The sequence below is a fragment of the Protopterus annectens genome, chromosome 12.part0 (genome assembly GCF_019279795.1).
Source record: "Protopterus annectens isolate FY-2018-M chromosome 12.part0, PAN1.0, whole genome shotgun sequence".
NCBI classification, from domain to species: Eukaryota; Metazoa; Chordata; order Ceratodontiformes; family Protopteridae; genus Protopterus; species Protopterus annectens.
The window spans coordinates 1,181,172,210-1,181,194,918 of record NC_056746.1 but is presented as its reverse complement, the minus strand read 5'-3'; the positions used below and the strand labels follow the sequence as shown (position 1 = coordinate 1,181,194,918).

General features: G+C 38.4%; 1 protein-coding gene across 1 annotated transcript in view; it reads right to left on the bottom strand.

Moving 5' to 3' along the window:
- Nucleotides 1-261: 261 nt before the first annotated feature.
- The window catches only part of LOC122816266 (glucagon family neuropeptides-like), a 74,305-nt gene continuing 51,857 nt past the window's right edge, over nucleotides 262-22,709 (bottom strand). Inside the window, exons 6-7 of the mRNA XM_044089003.1 lie at nucleotides 771-874; nucleotides 262-506 (exon numbers count right to left, since the gene is read on the bottom strand). Of these exons, the coding sequence (XP_043944938.1) occupies nucleotides 262-506; nucleotides 771-874 (349 nt within the window). The remainder of the gene's footprint in view (nucleotides 507-770; nucleotides 875-22,709) is intronic.

Genomic DNA, 22,709 nt, shown 5'->3' with positions numbered 1-22,709 from the left:
AGAAAACTGTATGTACAAATACACAAGCAAAAAGATTGGAGATGAGAAAGAAGATGGCGATTTTTTGCAAACCTTAGGTGATATTGATGTATATTATACAACAGCATTATTCATAACAGATTAGTGGAGACAGTCGTATAGAAGAAATATCTATTCCTTTGCCCTGCTCTGTAAAATGTTGCCAAAAAATACCAGCAGATATAAACTAAGTCATCCACCTAAGCTGTTGATATTTATGAATTCCGTAGTTACTTGGTGAAATTATCCAAGTGAACATAAGCAGACTTCATCATCCTTTAGTTTGCGCAGGAAATTAAGAAACTTAAGCAGTTCTATAAGAGTGTGTATTTGTTCTGTGATGTAACTTGTATCAGTACTTGTGGTACTGTATAGGTAGTCGATGCTGATTAAAGCTTGTGAACGTGTGTAGAAATAGAAATCGAAAGTGTAGAAATAGAAATCGAAAGTGTAGAAATAGAAATCGAAATCGAAAGTGGCAGCAGACGCTGTCAAATGGATGAGACAAAAGTCATCAACTGTTGTGTTTAATGCACCAATCTGCCCTCTTTTTTTTTTTCCAAATATCTGCTCTCTTTTTCTCATTCTAAACAATGCCATAGAACTTAACACGCCTCCTGCATTGGATCTTGACTCAAGCCAGAGAACAAACATAAAAAAAAAAATTATAATTAATTTGTTTGTTTTATTTCCTTGTCTAAATGAATAGGTAATGTAAACTTTGGAGAAAATTGAGAGAAAAGTAAACTTGCCATAAAAGGGAAGCTTCAGCTGTTCTTCCAGATCATTTCCATAATCCTCTTGCAGAATTGTGGCAATTTCCTCAGGAAGTTGATTGCTGTGAATGTCTTCAAAGCTAGAGTAATGAAGAGCAATAATTTCTATAATGACAAAAGGCTAAACATTTGACCTTTTGATATGAAATTAAATCAGTTACCAAAGATGAAAAACTGAAAAACAAATATTCATCAGAAAATGAAGTCACTTATTATCATTACCAGTGACTCCTTCCTTCAGAGATACCAAATTCAGAAAGGTCTGATTTAAAGATCCTTTTTTTTTGGTTCAGTGAATATAAGTGATAATATCACTTGTGTATATTAATTTACAAAGATTCCAACCTGAACCTGTACACTATACCTGAAAAGATTCAATTAACCGATCTCCATTTCATTTTCAATTATCAGAAAATCCCAGGTATTCAAATACACAACAGCAAATATTCAGGTTCTGAGTGATATGATGAACTTGGTCTAAGATTCGTATCTTTTTCCGTGAAAACTGTATGTATAACCAGAGCCATCTCACATGACAAAGCACCCCATGATTGGAAAGTAGGGCTGTTGCCTCTATATGTGACAGGTCTAGAGAGATGTTTGGATAAAGCACATGTGACCAGTAATGTTTCTTAGTCCTCAGAATGCAGCATAGCTTTCAACCTTCCATCTCCAAAATGAGGATCACCAGGGCTCATAACGTAGAACAAATGGACAAAATGTGGAACACATACTAAAGGCTTACTAACAACTTCATCCAGGAAGGCCATATGATGGTTAAAGTATAATGGTTTTACTTATATAAAATATAATTTAATGAATTAATATGATTTATTTCTGTTTACCATGGATATCAGTTAAAAAAATTCTTAACACTGAAAGTTATGACAGACCCTTTCAATATGGAACTTTGAGGAATATGAAATTTTTAAGACCCCAAATGAGATACATTCCTCATAATGAGGTACACTTGAGAGGTATGGAATGCAGTTTTTGGCAGGTTGCTCTGCAGTCACTTACAGGTACACTTATAGCACTGAAAAATCTGTCTCAGAATTAAGTCCCACCATGTAGGACAGCACTGATCTTTTAGATTTTAGGCATTCTCTTTCACAGCCTCTCACCACCTTCACTCCTTGCAGTTGTTTTAAAACTACCATAACCTAAAAGGAGCACATGCAACTACTTGGATTCTTTCTCCTAATCTCTGAGTATGCTGCATTTTATATACCATGGTATGACTCAAACCTCTACTGTTATTTAAAAATATATTGCTTTGAGTTGTATAAAAGTTAACAATGTGTAAATGTACATTGCATTTAAATTGCATACAGAATCCCAAATGTACAGTGAAACTTGATAAGTTATATCTAACTCTGTTTATCAATTCCTATTTTAATCTGTCCAGTGATCAGTATAGTTATCTCTTGCCTATAGCCTAGGTCATGGCTTTAAAGGGTCTAGCCAGCTCATTTACCCAATAAAGAAATTATCAAAGTAGATAAAAATCCAATGATCGATGAGACTGCATTAAATGAGTTATTACAATTTCCTTTATTTGTCAATCAGACACATCATCCTACACTGTGTTGATGACATGGTTTTCCAGGCACAGTCCAAAACGTGACCTTCCTAAAGATGGGCATGCAGACTCCACACAAAAGGAGCCACTGACAAGACCTCAACCAAAGTAATTTGCTGTGAGATGGCAACACTACTCAATACACCATTGTGTCAATGAGTAGCGACCTTCACACACATCCTGCTCCTGCCAGACCACCAGAGATAGTCACTTATTATGTGTAATGCAGAGACTTGTGTTAGAAAGTGAAAGAAATGATAGGCATCCAGATACTATTAAATATATAACAACTTCACCAGACACAATCATAAGCCATAGCAATTATGGTTTTAAACTAATTTCAGCAAATACAATACATTGTGTGACACCACACTAGCCTCTCCATATAAGTGACTGTTGCTTAACAGTGATCAAGCGGTGACATACGTAAGTCATTGTATCCATAGATGGCCTTTGCACCCATCAGTTACAGCCATTTTACTGACTGTGTACATCTCAAATATCTGATTGTGGAAAAAAATAATGTCACAATAATAAAGTATTCCACCTTACTTCATGCAAATACTGATCTTGCAAAGGCAGATCAGTGATGGTTTAAACTAAAACAAATGACAAGAGGGTCTTACTGCTACCCAAACAGATGTAGCCACTTCTATGTACAATTTCAACAGATGCAGCCACTTATATGTATAATTCAGACATCTTATTGTGATAAAAAATGATGTCTAAGCAATGTATTTCAACTTTGATCCACATACACAGATTCTCTAAAGCCAGAATGATGAGCAAATTACAACAGTCATTCAATTCACAGATGGTTCTAGTAATTATAACTAGTTTTTCTGTGTACATCTCTAATATCTGACTCTTATAAAATAAAAACAAATAAATAAAGTCATAAAACAAGGGTCATCAAGGGGCATATAGTAATCTATTCAAATGTCTCTCTCAATTTCACAGAGCAAGAATCAGGGACAAAGCAAAAAATACTGAGGGTAGGAACAAAGGCACCAAAACAGGAACAGATTTTAAATATTGCTCTCATACACTTAGAGTTGAAAACATAACATTTTGCATAGCATGCAGTTTTCTGAAGGATATTAAATCGGAAACTCAAATGTCTGTCATTATTTAGTGGCTAAATCCCTCAATTATTAAGTAGAAAATCACATAATTTTACAAAAGCCAGGAACAGTCTGCAAAGTCAGGGACAGTTGATATGTACTCTGTCCTGCAAATCCATCCTCTGGCCATATTTGGCTGTTTGCCAAGATTAAAAAAAAACTTACTTCATGCTCTTATTTGCTGCTGTTGCACTTGTCCTTACCCTTGAATATTTGTGGGTTTTCTATTTATTGCTGTTCCATGAGACAAACAGATTGTGTGATAACAATAAGCATAATGCTCCGTAACTCTCAACCTCTTAACTCCAGAGAAAGGGACAAATCCAGAAATAATCAGGGATTTGAAATACTAGTACTATTAACTCAAGAGGCTGACACAATAAGACAATGTGAAGTAACATGCATGTTCTAAATTTATTTTATTTTATTTTACATTTGTTGACTTGGTTTGTCTGGCTGAGCTAGTGGCTCATTTTCAGCAGATACCCGGGGAGAAAAGCTCCACAGTGAGATAAAATTATACAACAGATACAAAAACTTAAAATTAATTTTAATTAAGGAATTAAAAGAATTATATAAATAAAGAATTATATAACTCTAATTGTTGTCATTATTTATTAAATGTAATTCACCACAGTTTCTCTCAAAATCACCAGATTTAGGAAGGATTAGGAGGGGCAGAGCAAACCTTTGAGCCAAAATCAGGGGCATTCTAGAAAATCAAGGGCAGCTGAGAGGTATAGAAAGCTCTGTGAATTGAATAGCTGGGTGCACAGCACCTCCCCCATAGGCAGCACAAGTTTGAATAGGGGTGCCACAGGCTGTTTATTTATTTGTTTTTTTTTAAGTAAAGATTGTCTTTCTTTACTTAAAGTAAACACATAAATATATAAATAAATAAATGGCAGAAGGGCTCTCCTAGCCAAACAGGACCATAGACAGCTGTCTAGTTCTCCTGTGTATAAGGCAGGCTATGAACCTTGGACTTGTATTATGGATTGCTGATAAGAAGGAAGAGACATTAGTCTGCACGTGTAATTCTATCTACCAGTTTGTTAGTGCTAAGGAGCCATTAAAGATGGAAAGTGAACCAGGTAAGAAAGTAATATTTTTGGCACTGATGTATTTCCAGATTATTTTATTTAAACAAGAAACATCTTTATTTAATTATCACATATGATATAGGCAATCATACATTTACATAAATGAAAACAAACCATATTGACATATTTTCAGTTGCAAACATTATACAGCACAAATAATATTCTATACAGTCATTGTAGTCAAACATTACACATCTCATCCAATCTCCACCTCCCCCTAAATCTCATTTTCCTGCAAAACATTATTCTGCATGTACCCACAATTACCACTTTTTTCTACTTAATTTACCCCTACCCTTGTCTAAACATTGAACTTCCAGTTCTTTTTTCAGTATTACTTTATTCACTAATTTTAGTATGTTTGATTTAGAGTCTGGTTTCCATTTTGTAGCAATTGCTTTTTGGCAACCACCAGAATTAAACTCAGCAAGTCCTTACAATGTCTAGGCAATTCCGATTCTGTATCACAGCTCAAAAAAAATTTCCTCAGTTACACCAATTTTCTCACCCAGTATTTCTGACAGAATAGTCCGCAGGGATGTTTTAAAGTCTGTCAACTCATTGAACTCCCAAAAATATGTTCCCAATTATCTCTTTCTTCTACATAACACCACCAACATTTGTAATCTACCTAAAAAAAATAAGAAAAAAATCTTTGCAGTCTCCTTGGGGTATAAAAATACCTAAGCAAACAATTCCAGGCAAATATTCTACATCTTCTAGACTCTGCTGCATATTTGGGAGCCATATATATATCCTCCCATTGTTTCTTCTGAATTGCTTATCCAATGTATCTTCCCAATTTTTTCTAACCCCCTCTGACTCATTCCTATAGTTATCATGCAATATTTTATATGCCCTACTAATAATCCCTTTTTTAACAGTAATTTATATTCTAGATTCCACTAAAAAACTCTGCTTGTGCTGATCTTTCAATTAGGACCCATTTATTTATCTTTGCCTATACTCTAATATCAGTTTTTGATAGGGTTGGCAATCTTTAGCCAGCAGTCCAAATGAATTATTGGCCATTTCTCATTCTGTTACATTTTTCTCTCTGATTATTCGCTCTCAATACTTTGGTTCCTTTGCCAGTTTCCTCCAGTAAATTCCAGCACCCTCTTGCCTCTTGTCTGTACCCCTAATTGCAGCTATCCCTACTGGTAGAATCTCCTTTCTCCATTCCTGTGTTGGCTTACTTCTTAGAATACTTTCTGTTGCTTTATGATTGTGATATTCTGTGTGTTAATGTTAATTTCCTTAGTTCTGCATCCAAAATTCCAACCTTTCCTTATATCTTGAGCTTCCCCCTACTTCATCATCATCTCTTTCTACTTTGAATTATAGCTTTCTGCTTGTGCTATGTATAGGAGCCTTAACTGTGCAGCTCTGTAATACTCCTTCAAATCAAGTAATGCCAAACAACCTTATTCTGTTGGAAGTATCAACTTACCCACTTGACTCTTGCCCTCTTCACCACCCAGATAAAATCTTTCAACTCTTTATTAATTGCTATTCACATATTCTCTGGTTGATAAAATATGCCTGGCCTGTGTATAAAACTAAAGGGACTAAAAGCATCTTCACTGCTTGCATCTTGCTATCCATATACATAAAACATAGTTTCCAGTTTCTTGGTTTTTGTATTATCTTTTGTTTAGTCTCTTCCCACATATCCTTAACTGCCATAACATAATTATTTTTAACCCATACTCCTAAGTACTTCATTTTATCATGTTCCCCTAAATATGGGTATTGCTGAACCAATGTGTGTGTAGGTACATAGTTTACAGCTATTGCCTTTGCTTTATCTTCATTAATTTTATACCCCAAAAAGACTTGAATGTTCCACAATACTTAAATTCCCTTTTCTAGTTTAATTAGGTGCAAAATAATATCATTTGCAAATAAAGCCAACTTTTTTGATTACCATGCCAATTATATCCTTGAATTTCTGAGTTCATTATTTTTGGGTCTATATTAGATGATCAAACTTTCAAAAGTTTGACTGTCGTATGGTCGACACCATATAATCGAATTTTTGAAAGTTCGAACATTTTAACGGAGATCTCCGTACAGCGAAGAATGGGAAGATTTCCTTTTTCTGCACTGTAGTGCGATCTTGGAGTTGGTATATTTAAAAAGCTTAAAACATTCAGGTAGGATATTTGTGTAGTTTATTGTTTTTTATTAGATGTTCAAACTTTTAAAAGTTCGATCATATGGTGTCGACCATATAACAGTCAAACTTTTAAAAGTTTGATTATCTAATATAGACCCCTTATTTTCTTTGCCAATGGTTCTAAATGTAATGCAAATAACAAAGGAGAAAGAGGATACCTCTGTCTGGTTCCTCTGTTCAAACAGAACTTATCAGAGGGGACCCCCCCCACTTCAGTTTTCTTCTCCTTTTCCTCATATATCCTCCTAATTAACCTTATTATTTTGTCAGGGAATACAAATACTTCCATTGTCCTTGTCATAAAATCTATATTAGGGTTGATAATATTTTTGGGTGGTGGTTAGTTTGGATAGTAATTATGCTATTAGCCATGGCAGGCGGAAGAGCAGTTACTTACATACATATATACAAATATTTCAAGCAAGGGCATTAATGCCTTTTTAGCTTGCCAATATACCAAAACACTTGTTCCCATAATAAGTGCCCAGGCTGTTCTTAAAAATATCTAAACTAGTACTTGCTTTAATGTAATTTGGTAGTCTGTTCCGTGCATCAGCTAGTCTCTGAGAACGAATTAGAACACTTCTCATTCCTATAGAATCTTCTACATAGGTTGTCTGATAATTCTCTAGTACTTTTTGATAACCCCAAACATTTACAGTTGTCTGTTAATGCCCTATATAATTGAATAAGATCCCCTCTTAGATATCTGTAAGAGGCACCATAAAATTCAGATATTTTAGTCCTTCATAATAACTTAAATTTTCACATCCATGGATGCCCTTGGTATATTTTCACTGTACTCTTTCCAGTTTACTCATGCTTGTTTTCTTCGGAGGTTTTCATAATGTTATTCCATACTCAAGTTTGGGTTTAAAGTAACTAACAAACAATGACTTCATCAATTTTGATTTTCTAGACTTTATAAATCTTTTTATACAACCTATAGTTCTATAACTATCATTAACAATTTGGTTGATATGATTAGAAAAAAACTCATAGCTGGATCTCCCCGTTTACCCAGGTCCTTAAATGAGTCTACAATTTCAATCACTGTGTGCTGTATTAAATATTCGCCTTTCAATTTACGTCTCCCAAATCTCATATGCTTAGTTTTTTTATGTATTTATCAGCATATTATATTAGTTAGTTCCTAAGTCAGTTAGTGCAACCAGTGATGAGTTTATGTAGATGAAACGATACTCTTAAGAAAAAAAACACCCACCTTCAGGATCACTGATATTCTTGGCGTAAGTAAAAGGAGTGACCTTGGAAAAGCAAATAAGCAAGACTGCTAGATGGACCTGGTACATGGAGACATCACTGTCCCAACATTTTAAGAATATTTCACTGGTCTTTATGCACATTTTTGTGGCTTTGTTTGTAAATATATTAGTTGCTGGGTTCTCTGGAGGGTTTGCCCCCTATTATCCTTCAAGATAGTACATTATTTTTTCAGTGGGATGCACTTAACAAATATGCACGACCAAGGATAGGAATAGTATAATAAGAGAAGTAATGTGGTACTTAATGGGCAATAGTCCTAACTTGATATGCAATGGATTAAATCCTTCCCTTTATGCTTTTCCAAGCTTGGACCTGCTGCTATCATTTAGCTGTGCATGAATCATAACCTGAATCCCCTCCCCCACCTCATCTTACAATCAGTTCTTCCTATGACTTACAGTAAACGCAAAGGAGCAAAGTCCGTTGATTTAAATGATGGAAAATTATGGAAGTGTGAATTTTAGTGTACAATTATTTATCTTAGGAGAGTTACAGGCCTCTTACACACACACACACACACACACACACACACACACACACACACACACACACACACACACACACACACACACACAAAAAAAAAAAATAGTGTATAGCCCATGAGCAATTTTGACATTTAATTTAATTTTTTTATTGGCAACAGTGAGGTTAAACAAGTGTTTACAAGGGTGGTAGAAAATGTCTTCCTTCACATTATTTAATTGTTTAAATTGAGTTCTCAGTTGAGATGAATTGAAAAAGGAGACGACCAAAAGTCACTCAAGACAGTAAAGTAAATTACATCATTTTTATAATCCTAGAGTATACTGGAAGATGATTAGTGTGACTTGAGTGTTAGATCAGCACTGGTTTATACAAGTTGCTTTGTTAAAAAAATCTGCATCTGCAGGGACAGCCATCAAGGATAAAGGTAGATAAAAAATAAAAACAAGTAAGTGAAGTGTGAGAGGGGGAAATACAAAATGGTTGGCAGGTTAGTCACTTGATAAAATTTTTTTTTATTTCCAAGTGAAACCAGGTGGATTCTGCTAAATTTCATTGAATGCAGGGATTTGTCCCTGTACTTCTGTATCAGGGAGTATGGCCTCCAACCCCCCTCCCCCCACTTATGTAAGCTAATGTGCTGCTGGATGACTGTGTCTCCCACAGCATTAGTTGTATATCTGTTACAAAGTTATGCTGAGCCTTATGGTAGATTAAATCTGTAGGGTACAGACCATTAGCTGGATGGACTTTTCAGAAAAGTATATGCTGTGCGAAAGGTATTTAGTTTCTGGGCATTTGTTTGGTTATAGTGCTACTAATTTGTTCTTATTGGTAACTTCTACAAACCAGACCTTTATACCATTAGGCTATGCAAGAGGTCCACGAATACTGATATTTCTCATAGAGAGGAGCCAGGGAAATGTGGACAAAGTTGTTTAATTGCAAACGTGTGAGGCTGGGTGGAAATGAGATGACAGGAATAGAAAGATTTCAAGTACTACCAGAAATGGATTCAGAAGGGAATGTTAAAATAAAACTAATAAAGGACCAAGACCTGGAGCTGTGCAACTATTGGGGAGAGAGTCATTTCATAGGCAGTCCATGGTGTAAGACATACACTCTACTGTCCAGATTTTCACAGAATATCTAGATTTTGCCTCATATTTTTGGTCTGTTTCCTCATAAAATTTGTGGTTTTCCGACAAGTCACTAGGATAATCCAAGGATTGAAGTTACTGAATAACGACATAAATATGAGTTTCAGGCTTCATATCCTTCAGAAAATACATGCTAATACAAATCCTGTTATTCTAGCAACTTTCTAAGTTTATAAAAGCAGTATTTAAAATCCATCCATATTTGTTGGCCTTTATCCCCCCATTATGTCAAGCATTGTCCAAATTTCTTGCTTTAAGAGGTTGAGAGGTATGGTCTAACATCATGCCATTAAGCCGTATGAAAGTGAAAATGTCACAAGACAATTATCGTGAAGACAACAGTAAAATGGAAAAAAGTTAATATGCACCTATAATCCGCTCACGATAATAACTTTTGATACTTGAAATACAGCTGTTGATCAAGCTGAGAGGCTAGAAGGGATCTGACCTTTAAATGGATTGATGAAGTTGGTTTTAAAAAATATAACAGCGTTTGCATATATGTTGAAGGTGTGGCACTGATTCTTATTTTGAACATTAAGCTTGTTAGAATAAAGAACATTACATTTTAAACCAGCTGTTATTAGCTTTGAAATAAGAAGGTGAAGAAATGATGTTTTCACATTCGGAAACAAATGTGTTGGGTTTCTGATACTGTACTAAAAATGGATGTACTGAAACTATAATACTGAATGAAAGATACTGAAATATCAAACGGTTGAAAACAGTACATGTTGAACTCTCTGTAAGCAATATACTCAAAACAAGTGTCAACATGGGTTCTGCAGGAGGGCATGTTGAAATCCAAATACTTAGAGCAACATAAATGTGGAAAATAGGATGTGTTACTCTACAGGTTCCATATTAGCACTTGTTCTGTGTTAAACTTACATAGATTTCAACATTTTCACCTTTTAACATTTTGATAATTCAGCACTTTTTTATTATTATGGTTTCAACATATCTATTTTTAGCAGTGTCAGATACACTTATTATTCATATAGTTGTCATTATCGCCCTGGTCTATGTCAGTTTGTGATTTTTATGAAAAACTCAGCAACATAATCATAAAAGGCCTTGCTGTTTCCTGATTTGGGAGGGTCTTCTCATGATACAGTGTTGCTCAGTCAACAACAGCATTCAAAGTGTTTGCTTATTTCTGCCCTCAATGACACTGGTTTGGAGCTGTCTCCAAAATAAATCATTAAAGTACAGTAGTTTTGGTAAAATGGAAATGGATTAAAAAAACAAACATCATGAAGGGCTATCACAATAAAAAGTAGTTATGTTTTGGATTATGTCCTAGATATAGATAACAAGATATATTGGTTAGCAGAAAGAGCATAAAAAGCTGTCAGTCTGTACTTTACTTTGTGTGCTCTGATCTCAAGTCACAGTCTCAATGGATGACGGCACAGTGTTGTTTGTAATGCACCCCCTTCATTTCATACATCATCACTGATGAGTGAAATTGTTTCAGGAACAGAATACCCCTACAAAACAGTACCTTCTGCTACAGTTTCCTCATCAAAGGACTGGCTGGGGGTAGAGGCACTACAGTACAAAGGTCAGTCTGAATATTTTCTTTCTTTCTTCACAGAGAAAGAAAACGCAAAATAGAGAATGTTCTTCTGTTGCTAGTAATTGTACCAGAATATTAGGTATTCTTAGCTATAAAAACTATTTAGGAACCGGCATAGCCTGTCTTATGTGAAGCACTTCTGCAGAGCAAACATTTTATTGGTTGAGCTCAGAAAGAATAGAAACAATATTTATTAATTTAAAAATTCACTGTGGACAAAATTGCTAGGCAAACATGTCTAGATCTACGTTATGGAAGAAAGAAAAGGAATCAGATTTAGTGCAAACTATAAAAATGCCATCAGAATAGTATGTTACAGTATAAGCAAGTCTCACTCTCAGAGTGAAGGTGTCTAGGTGTCTATAAATTAGTTTTCCCGAATGAAAAAAAAAAACATGAAACACACACACACAAAACAATACGTACAGAGGCAGTTTTGATACTCACAGCAATAAAGAAACTTTTTAGGTTTTACAACAAGATGCTAAAACATACTTTAACAGTTTTGTGGCTAAAGTTAAAGCTGTCAGTAAGTGTTCTCAGTTGTGCCCATTTGTTCCACATTATGAGAGGTAATGTTCTTTATTTTGAAGGCAGAAGGCTGAGAGTAATGGTTGCAGCAGGGATGTGGGGATTGGGCCATACCTAACTGCTCCCTATAGCTGCCTGGATGACACCCCCATCCCCCAAGGGGCTTTTTTCCTCTTTGTTTTGCAATCAGAATGCAAGAGAGGAATGAATGTAAGGGAATGCTTTTGCCTATTAGGTGTCACAGAGAACTGAATGATTCAGAAGAAGGAAGAAGCAATGGTTAACAGTCATGGAGGGACAAAATATTTAACAATGCTTTACTTCAGGGTCAGATTTTAAAATGAATGGAGGACAGATGACTGAAGACAATGGTATCTATAATCACTTTGAGATCATTTAGTTAATTCACTTTGGTTCAATGCTGCAATGAGCACACCTAAGGCACCTTAATTATGTTTGTTGTGGTCCTTCATCCTGACTGACTGTGATTCATAAGAAATGTATAGTCAGTTGTTACCATCATGGCAGACTGGGATCCATTGCCATATTATGGTAATGAAGGTATTTAGTGCTGTGCATGCTGTCATTGGTGGGAGTTTTGTCTGAAGTAACAAATTTGCCTGCACCATAGGACACTCTATCTCCAGTAGGATTTCCCATCATGCAACTGAGGCATTGTGAGTTTTTTTCTTCTGTGCTGGTAGATTGTTCAGCACTGTGTGATAAATAACATACTTGTTGGGGAGAGGGATTGCTGTGTTGATGAGTGCAACACCATTCTGCAGTGTGCCACTTCTGTCCCATAGGTTACATAGTTAAGACCACCGGGTACTCCAATTGTGCTGGCTTTGTGAATTGACTATGGTCAGGGGAGTAGGTTCATTTGATGCTTAGAGTGTTAGTGATGCACAATGGAACAAGACCATACTGTGGATCATAATTTATAGTGTACTGTGTATTGTGAATTGTAAAAGGCTTTAGGGAGCCATTCCATGGTGCACAAGCCTTGGTTCAAGGTGCATAATGTTTTTGAATAGCTCCCAAAGTAAAAGCTCAAAGGAAATAATAAAGAAATGGCCAAAATCAGGGACACTTTTAAAATATTACATTACCCACTTAGAATATTGATAGGATAACAGACTCATATTATCATGTTTTCAAAAAATAAGACTGTAATGTCTGATATTTTACAATGATGGTAATTGTCATTGTTTATAAAATCATTGTTTTCATCAAAGGCAGATCTAAGCTCTGAAGTAAATTCAGGAAAATCCCTGAAAGTCAGAACCAGCTGAGAGGTTTAATTTAACAAGTTATCTGATGCAGGCTTTTCACTCATTATTTCTCTTGCATTTCTGTGAGATGTCCCACATGTTGTCTTTACTTTTATGCAAATGATGTCTCTGGAGCTTAATTGGGAATATTGAGGCAATGTTACAATTGCCTCATGTACACAGACAATCCTCTCCTTCTCCCACAAAACACAAATACATGCGAGAGATGCAACTATACGGCCAAACTGGAGGCTGAGCTCTCTCAACATAGGACTGGCAAGACCAGACAGGAGGAGAAGGTAACCACACACAATACATACCCAGTCACACATGGTACCATCACAACTTCAAATCATACACATACTCACACAAAGACATACTCGGAGGCTCTGATCAAAAATTTACCAAAACAACAGAGGCCACCAAAGCAGACACCCAAACAACTACCACCTCACGACCCAACACATGCAACACATAGACCACACAGTCAGAGTGTCAAACAGTCACAGCCCTTAAGGCCAAACAAAATGCCAGACACACTTGTCATTGGTGATTCCATAGTCAGACACACTGACGTCCCGCTCACCAGACTGAGTAAGGAGAAGGTCACGGTAAGCTGCCTGTCGGGCGCTAGAATCCGCCACATAACGCAAGCACTCAGGTCTCTCAACAGCAGGTACAATGACTCAGTCATTGTCCACGCTGGTGTCAGCGACCTGAAGCGTACCTCCTTGGACTACATGAAAGGGACGTCGAGGAGCTCTCTGATTATGTAGCCCAGGCAGGTATGACCCTGACCTTGAGCAGTATCCTACCTTCACCTAGAATGATGCCACAATACAGTGATAAGATGATCAGCTTTAATAATTGGCTTAAATTCTGGTGTCATTCAAAGGGGATCAATGTCTGTCTGCCTGGGATGACATGCTGGACAAGCCACGCTGCTTCAGGGACGGCTTGCACCTGTCACCCTGGGCTTCGGATATTGGCAAAGGCTCTTGCCACCCCATAGTGCCTTTTAGGCAAGGCTCAAATTCTAAACCTACCACCCTAGAACACCAAAAAGGAAAAAACTAAGGGTAATGCTGCTCAATGCCAGAAGTCTCAATCTCAAGATGCACGCACTCAAGGCCCTTCTCAATATGGAGAACATCGATGTCTGTGCTGTGACAGAAACCTGGTTCAAGGCTCCTGAGAGCACCCCAGCACTAACAGGTTTCACCTCATATCATGCGTCCGGCCCCAAAATCCGGACAACACCAAGAAAGGAGGGGGGGTGTCCATATTCATAAAGGACACCCACACCTCAAGGTTGGTGGCAACGCACGATGCATCGGAGACCATCCAGGTGCAATTAACCATAGGCAAGACTGCTCTGCAATTTGTAGCATGTTACAGGCCACCCTCTCAAACTCAGGAACCTCACATGGCCTTCCTGAAAACATTGGAGGGATAAATGTATCTCCAAACACCATCATACTAGGTGACTTCAACTACCCTAATATAGACTGGGAACACTACTCAAGCCCGAACACTCTAACCCAAAGATTCCTGGAGTTCATAAACTCAAATGCCATGGAACAACTAGTCACCATCCCCACAAGAGGTGAAAACATACTTGATCTCATCATCACGAACATGGGATCAAAATGTTCAACACCGAAGTATACCCCTCACTGGTGAGATCAGATCATAAACTAATCTCGCTGGAGGTCCTCATCCCGCCCCACCTGAAACAAAAAGACCACAGTGAAAAACTTCTCAAAAGCCGATTTCACACTTCTAAAAACTAGTGTGGTCTCCTTTAAGGCCCCTGAGCCAGTGGTAAACATTACTCAAACCGCTGAATCACTTACAAATGCCTTCTACCAGCACCTACAGGACTGCATGGATCAGGCAATCCCAAACAAAACTAAGACCCTCTGTACCAAAGGCAAGCGTCCAGTCTGGTGGACCCCAGCCATAAACAAGCTCTACAACAAAAGGAGGAAGCTACTACAAGATAGAGCAAAATCCTTGAAAGGTAAAGACACCTTTGATCATTATAAGTAAAAAACTAAGAGCTCTCATAAAATCATCAAAGGCAAATTTTGAGAGAAAAATCGCCAAGGACTCTAAAGACAATCATAAGGCCTTCTTTAGCTATGTTAGAAACCTAGGAGGAAACTCCCAGATATGCTCAGAATTAGTTCAAAATGATGTGAAAATTACTGAACCTACACACATTGCTAACATACTGGCTGACAGGTTCAGTGCAAACTCCCCCCAAAGGAGAGATATCTATTCCAGAGGATTGTAGCCCCCAAACATCTCCAACGCCCAGGTGAGAACTGCCCTCACTAAGGCAAAAACACAGCATCCATGGGACTGGATGGTGTCCCCGGCTGTGTGCTTCATGAACTCAACGAGGAATTAAACCCACAGTTAGGACAGCTGTTTAATCTTAGCCTCACCTCAGGATACGTACCCAAGGAGTGGCGCTTGGCGACTGTGGTCCCACTTCATAAGGGCAGTGCCTCCACAGACCCTGGAAATTACCGCCCCATTAGCTTGACAAGCCTTATCTGCAAAGCCATGGAGAGGATCATAATGGAACTCATAAATAAAGACATAGGGAACTTGCAGACTTTGGATCCAACCCAGTTTGGCTTTGTCAAAGGCAGATCCTGCCTCTTAAACTTGGTTGACTTTTTCGAGACAGTCACCAAGGCCATTGATGAGGAAAGGCAGTCCATACAGCCTACCTCGACCTGGCAAAGGCCTTGACACAATACCCCACTCAGGTATCATCGAAAAACTCATCAGCTTGAATGTAAACCCATACATCACAAGATGGGTTGCAAACTGGCTAGCGACAGAACCCACAGGGTCAGAGTTGCTGGAGCCATGTCAGACTCAAAGCCTGTCACAAGTGGTGTCCCACAGGGCTCAGTCCTGGGTCCACTCTTGTTCGGCATCTACTTTTCTGAAGTACAAGCAAACACAGGAGGGTTATGGCTGACAAAGTTTGCAGACGACTGCAAACTGGGCCATAGTTGAAAACACATCTGACACAGATATCCTCCAGAAGGGCCTCACAGAAACGGATAACTGGTGCCAGAGCCATGGCCTGAAGTTAAACGCCAAAAATGCATAGTCATACCCTTCGGGAAAAACAAGGTTACCCCTAGCTACCATATAGGTGACAATCCACTGAGCACAGAAAAAGTCATCAGGGATCTGGGGACCCAAGTTGACAGTAGTCTTTCATTTGACACTCATGTTGCTAAAGTAGTTAGGAAAACCTTCTATATCGCCCACCTGATCATGAAGGGATTCACATCTAGATCAAGGGAGGTCATCGTCCCCTGTACTCATCACTCATTAGACCTATGATTGAGTACAATGCCCGTTCGAATGTATCTGACCAGACACCTGATGCAGCTTGAAAGGCCCCAAAAGTTCCTCACCAAAAGGATAAAGGGTCTCAAAAATATGTCTTATGCTGCCCGACTGAAAGAACTCCAGCTTTATTCAGTCTCATACCGCTTGCTCAGAGGTGACCTGTGCCTGACATATAAGGCCATGTCAAACCCAGATTTGATGAATATGCTTCACCTCAAAAAATCTAGATCCCTCAGAACCACAAGGGCGGAGACTTAAACCTTGACACGGTTATAAATAGAACGTGCTGGAGGGACAGATTCATCACCCAGAGACTCCTATGCTGTGGAACAAAATCCCGGTACATGTGAGGCAGAGCACCTCGCTGTCCTTGTTCAAGAGGAATCTTGACCAATGGATGGGAGATCGCAGATATACCCCAGGGATTACTTCAGTGTCACTGCTTGACAGAGGCACAGAAAAATGATAGGCATAGTTTTTATTCAAACTAAAGGGGTGGCGAAAGCCACATAACTATGGGCTAGGCTTATAAATGCCCTTGGGCAGATAGCCTAGTATGAACCTATGAACCTATGAACCTAATAAAGTACTACAGATGGGGGATGTGCTCTTACCAGTTATCCATACAGGATAATAATAACTTCCTTTTCAACTAGTTATGCCCTTCGGTGTATCCCAGCATTCCTATCTCTGCTCATCCACATTTTTTTACTCTGCTTCCCTATGGTTATAGCTGCCAGAAGATTATATATATGTTTTCTTGGATTTAAAATTGTAAATAATTGTGTATTTTATTAGCAGTATAGAATTTAAATAAATTTTCTTTTAAAATTTATTTTTTTACTGTTAACATTCTCATTTTTCCATGACAAGCTGAATTACTCTGTGTATTCTAGCAGTTTTTTTTTTCAAGGGAAAGACAGATTAGATTTGCATTTGACCCCTACCTAGTCTCTATGGTTTGAACAAAACTTTCTGTTAGCTTCTTTTTCTTTCTGTTTGAGCAAGACTGTTACTTGGATTTGGGAAATTATAACTTGTGGAGAAAGTTAAACCAATGACTTCTGGATCACAAACTTGTTGGATTATATTTTTCATCCTGAGGCTTCAGTCAGTTATAGTAAGTAACTATAAGTAACAACAAATGTAGTCAGTGTTTTTCTGTAATCATCCTGTCCATATGAAACATTTTATTTTCCCTGAACAATTTTCAATGCTGTTTTATCTGTATAATCAGCTATTTTTAAAAGCTAATGTTTTTATTTGCTTATTCATAAAGGCTTATGAATGATGTCTTACTCTGTTAATGAAATGTACCCTGACAGGATTGTTTTGCTGGAATTCAACCTTTTTGAATGGAAACTGTTTGGGTTATCAGCTATTATAAATGAATGTTGGCAGGATCATTGTAGAAGTGTTCAGAGATCTTGGTACCATATTAGTACTATGACTGTGAATGCAAGAAAGAGGTACTATCATTGGAGAAGTATTAGGAACTCCCATGGGAAACATAGTGAGAGTATGTGTATGAGAAAATACTTTGATTAAGCCTCTATTACTGTTGATAAGATTGCACTTAAAGGCAATGGGCCCAGACTGAGGTGAGTGAAATCCTGAGGAGTCATAATTATAACCCTATTCTGTAGCAGGCAGTGTAAAGCTTATTTGGGTATGACATGTCTGAGTCATAATCCAAGGCAGTAGTATATATTGCCATAATCTCTTAAGGCCAATCACCCTATACAAACATACTTGGTGCCAGTGTTACAAATTTATGGTCTGTAATTCCTACAGCTCACATTTGTTGTGGAACTGTAGGATTCATACTTCATATGCCACATATTTTGAGACACTGGTTCAGGATTCAAGGCTATTTCCCCTGTCTGTCACAACCTCAAATAAAACCACTGGCAGAGCCTATTCTATTTAAATTGATGGTTTTATCTCCCACAAAATAATACATTTGTTCAATAAGTTTTAGTTGTCAGTTATGTTACTATGTGTATCTTTATTTAATTCATAGTAGCTTCAAATCCTTTCTCAGCTTTTACTCCTTCGGTTGTGTATTAGCCCTCTTGTAACTCTTCATGTCATATGTAAACAAGGATTCTTGTTTTATTTCAGAATATCTGAAGTATCAGTTATAAATAAATTAAAAGACAGACTAAGTACTGAACTCTAAGGTATCCCATAGTCAGAGCAAGAACAAAACAACAAAATATGCTTCCTAAAGTGACCATAACTAATGGAATTTAAGAATGTATTGGACATATGAGTGATAATTATTCAGTGCTAGGGTATTAAAAGAATTAAGCTCTGGGTTAAGCAGGGTCTGCAAGGAATATAGATAGGCAAAGATGTCTAAGCGATCACGTTCTACCTTCAAAGTCTCCAATTGTATGTTTTATATGTTTTATCTGTAGTGCTCAGATGTGCTTTGACATATAATTTGTAGATACTTTTATTTTTTGTTAGCTAACTGAGCACACTTAACATAACTATTACAGCTAGAAGATCACTCTTAGTATTTAGCACATTACTGAGCCTTGAAACCTACCAATACATCAGACTTTATTGTGACTTAACTTGAAGAGGATTTTATTAATTAATTTTCAGTTTGGTGGATATATCTTTAAAAAAAAACAGTTTTTCTATATTCCATTGCTGCTGCATTACCCTTCATATTTTCAATGTTTAGGAGCCTTAAAACTACCATGATGCCAGATTTTATTGTGATTACTTTTTCAGTGTTGTCTATACAAGGATTTCTTTCTTAACTGTCAAGTTATAGTATTATTAGTCTGTAAAATGTAATTTTGCTTCAGTATTTCTCTTGTAACAAATATCATGCATAATAAGTTTCATCATATTATAACGTACCATATCATATCATTTCTGAACAGCACAATGTCACAATGACCCAATTAAAAAGAGGGTGATATACTGATATGATGTCACTATGTACCTCTCCACTGAACTGCCTAGGATCTTGTCATTACTTAGCATCCACATGTGTGGTATCAATATGTTGTTATTGTGATTAAAGTCCTTGTCATCACTGAACTAAAAGCAATTGCTGTTTATTCTTAGGTTCATAGGTAGGTACTAGGCTATCGGCCCAAGGGCCTACATAAGCCTAGCCAACAAGGTTCCCTGGCTTACGCCACCCAAGAAAGTTATTTTCCTGTGCCACTGTCGAGCAGAGACACAGAAGTTATCCCCGGGGTGTATTTCCTATTTCCCATCCACTCATCAAGATTTTTCTTGAAGAGTGCTAATGAAGAATTTTGCTCAACATGGATGGGTAGCTTGTTCCAGAGTATGGGAAATCTCTGGGACAGGAATCTATCCCTCCAGCATGTCCTGCTTATTGTGGTGACAAGGTTTAGGTCCCTAGAGCATGTAGCTCGGAGGGATTGGAATTTATTTAGGTGTAGCATGTCCAACAGCTCTGGGTTTGACATAGCATTATATGTTAGGCAGAGATCACCTCAGAGTAGGCGATATGCTACCGAGTAAAGCTGGAGTTTTTTGAGACGGTCAGTGTATGGCATTTGTTTGAGGCCAGTAATCCTCTTTGTGAGGTAGTTCTGTGGCCTTTCCAGCTGCTACAGATGTCTTGTGAGGTACATTTCAAAAGGGGCGTTGTACTCTATAATGGGTCTAATGAATGTTGAGTAGAGGGGAAAATGACCTCTTTTTTCCTGGATGAGAACCCTTTTATGATGAGGTGTGCCATGTAGAAGGACTTCCTTACTACTGTGGCGATGTGACTATCAAAGGAGAGACTACTGTCCACCTGGGTCACAAGGTCTCTTATCACGCATTTGGTGTTAAGTAGATTCCTGCCTATGTGGTAGTTCATGGGTACAAAGTTTTTACCAAAGGGGATGACACTGCACTTTTTGGCAATAAGCTTGAGGCCATGGCTCTGACACCAGGCATCTGTCTCAGCGAGGCCCTTCTGTAGGATGTCCACATCATTTGGGGACTTGACTATGACTCCTAGTTTGCAGTCATCAGTGAACTTCATTAGCCAGAGGCCTTCTGTGTTAGCCTGTACTTCAGAGAAGTAGATACCAAACAGGAGAGGTCCCACGACTGAACCCTGTGGTACTCCATTTGTCACTGGTTTGAGGTCAGATTTGGAGTCTGCAACTTTTACAGTGTGGGTTCTGTCAGTGAGTCAGTTGGCAATCCATCTTGTGATGTAGGGATTTATACATAGTTTAGTGAGTTTAGCTATAATTCCAGAATGGGGGATGGTGGCAAAAGTCTTGGCAAGGTCAAGATAGGCTGTGTGAACCACCTTACCCTCATCTATGGCTTTGATGACTGCCTCAAAGAAGTCGATCAGGTTCAGGAGACATGATCTGCCTTTCACAAACCCAAACTGGGTGGGATCCAGAGTTTGGAGGTTACCAATGTCTTTGTTTATGAGTTCCATGATGATACGTTCCATGGCCTTGCAGACCAGGCTCGTCAGGCTAATAGGGCAATAGTTCCTGGGATCAGTGGTGGCTCCCCCTTTGTGGAGTGGGATAACTGTTGCTGTGCGCCATTCAGTGGGCACAAAGCCTGATGCGAGGTTATTATTGAACATGGTGCTTAGGTGGGGAGCTAGTTCTTTCTGAAGTTTGTGTAAAACGCAGCCTGGAATGTTATCCGGTCCCATGGATGCTGTGTTTTTGGCATTAGGGAGTGCAGCTTTTACCTGTGTAGTTGTGATTACAGGGACTCTGCAGTCTTCCTGTATAAATATGGGCTCTTTATGAGGTGGGGGGGTAAAGTTAGCACTGAACCTATCTGCCAGGATTTTGGCAATATCAGTTGGTTCAGTAATTTTCGTGCCATTGTGCTGTAACTCAGAGCAGATCTGGGTGTTGCCATCGAGATTCTTGAGATAGCTATAGAATGCTTTGTGGTTGTCCTTAGAATTAGTGGTAATTTTGTTTTTGTAGCTAGCTTTGGCAGATCTTATAAGGGATCTCAGCTTCTTACTGAAGCTGACCAGGGAGCTCCTCCACTCATGGGATTTTACTCTCTTTTGCAACAGTTTCTTCCTTCTGTTGTACAGTTTGTTTATGGCAGGGGGCCACCAGATTGTCTCCCTTTTTTGGAGGATAGCGCCTTGGTTCTGTTTGGGATAGCATGATCCATGCACTTGTGTAAGTGCTTATAGAGTCCATTTGTGTAGGCTTCAGGAGTTGTAACTATACTGTCCATCTGCATGGATGTCATGAAGTTCACCACTTCTGTCTTAAGAAGCATGAAGTTGGCTTTGGAAAATTTTTTTTACCGTGGTTTCCTTAATGGGGGGTAGGGGTGGGATGTGGATATCAAGGGTGATTAGCTTATGGTCGGATCAGACCAATGAGGAGTTGACTTGAGGTGTGGAACACCGGGCACTCATGTTGGTAATGACTAGGTCTAGGATATTGTTGCCCCTGGTGGGGGTGTGGATAAGTTGATCCAGGGCACTGGAGTTTATGAATTCTGAAAGCATTGAGCTAAGGAGTTGGTACAGGAGTAGTTTTCCCAGTTAATGGTGGGGTAGTTGAAGTCACCCATTGGTTGAACCCTAATATTTTCCAGTACATCAAAAAAAGAGGAGGGGGAATCCTGGGGCATGGTGCGGGATCTGTAGCAAGCTACAATTTGGATTGCAGTTTTCCCCAGAGTTAGTTGCACTTGGATAACCTTGGATGCATTATGCTGAGCAACTAGCCTGGAGGTGTGGATATCCTTAATGAATATGGACACACCTCCACCTTTGGTGTTTCAGTCCAGTTTACGTGGCTGAAAAGTGTGGTACGAGTTATAGCCTGGTAGTGCAGGGGTGCTCTCTGGAGCCTTGAACCAGGTCTCAGTCACTGCACAGATATCGATGTTCTCCATTTTAAGGAGTGCCTTGAGTGAGTACATTTTGAGATTTAGACTTCTAGCATTGAGTATCATCACCCTCAGTTTTTGCTTGCCTGTTCCTGTTATGGTGGGGAATTTGTCATTTGAATCTTGCCTAAATAAAGGCACTTTAGGGGGGGCAAGAGCCTTAGCCAGTATCCGGTATCCCAGGGGTGACAGGTGCAGGCCATCTCTGGCAAAGCATCGTGCTCTGTTGACCATGTCATCCCAAGCAGACAGGCACTGGATCCCCTTAGAATGACACCAGAAGCTTAGCCAATTGTTGAAGTCAATGATTTTGTCCTTGTACTGCGGTATC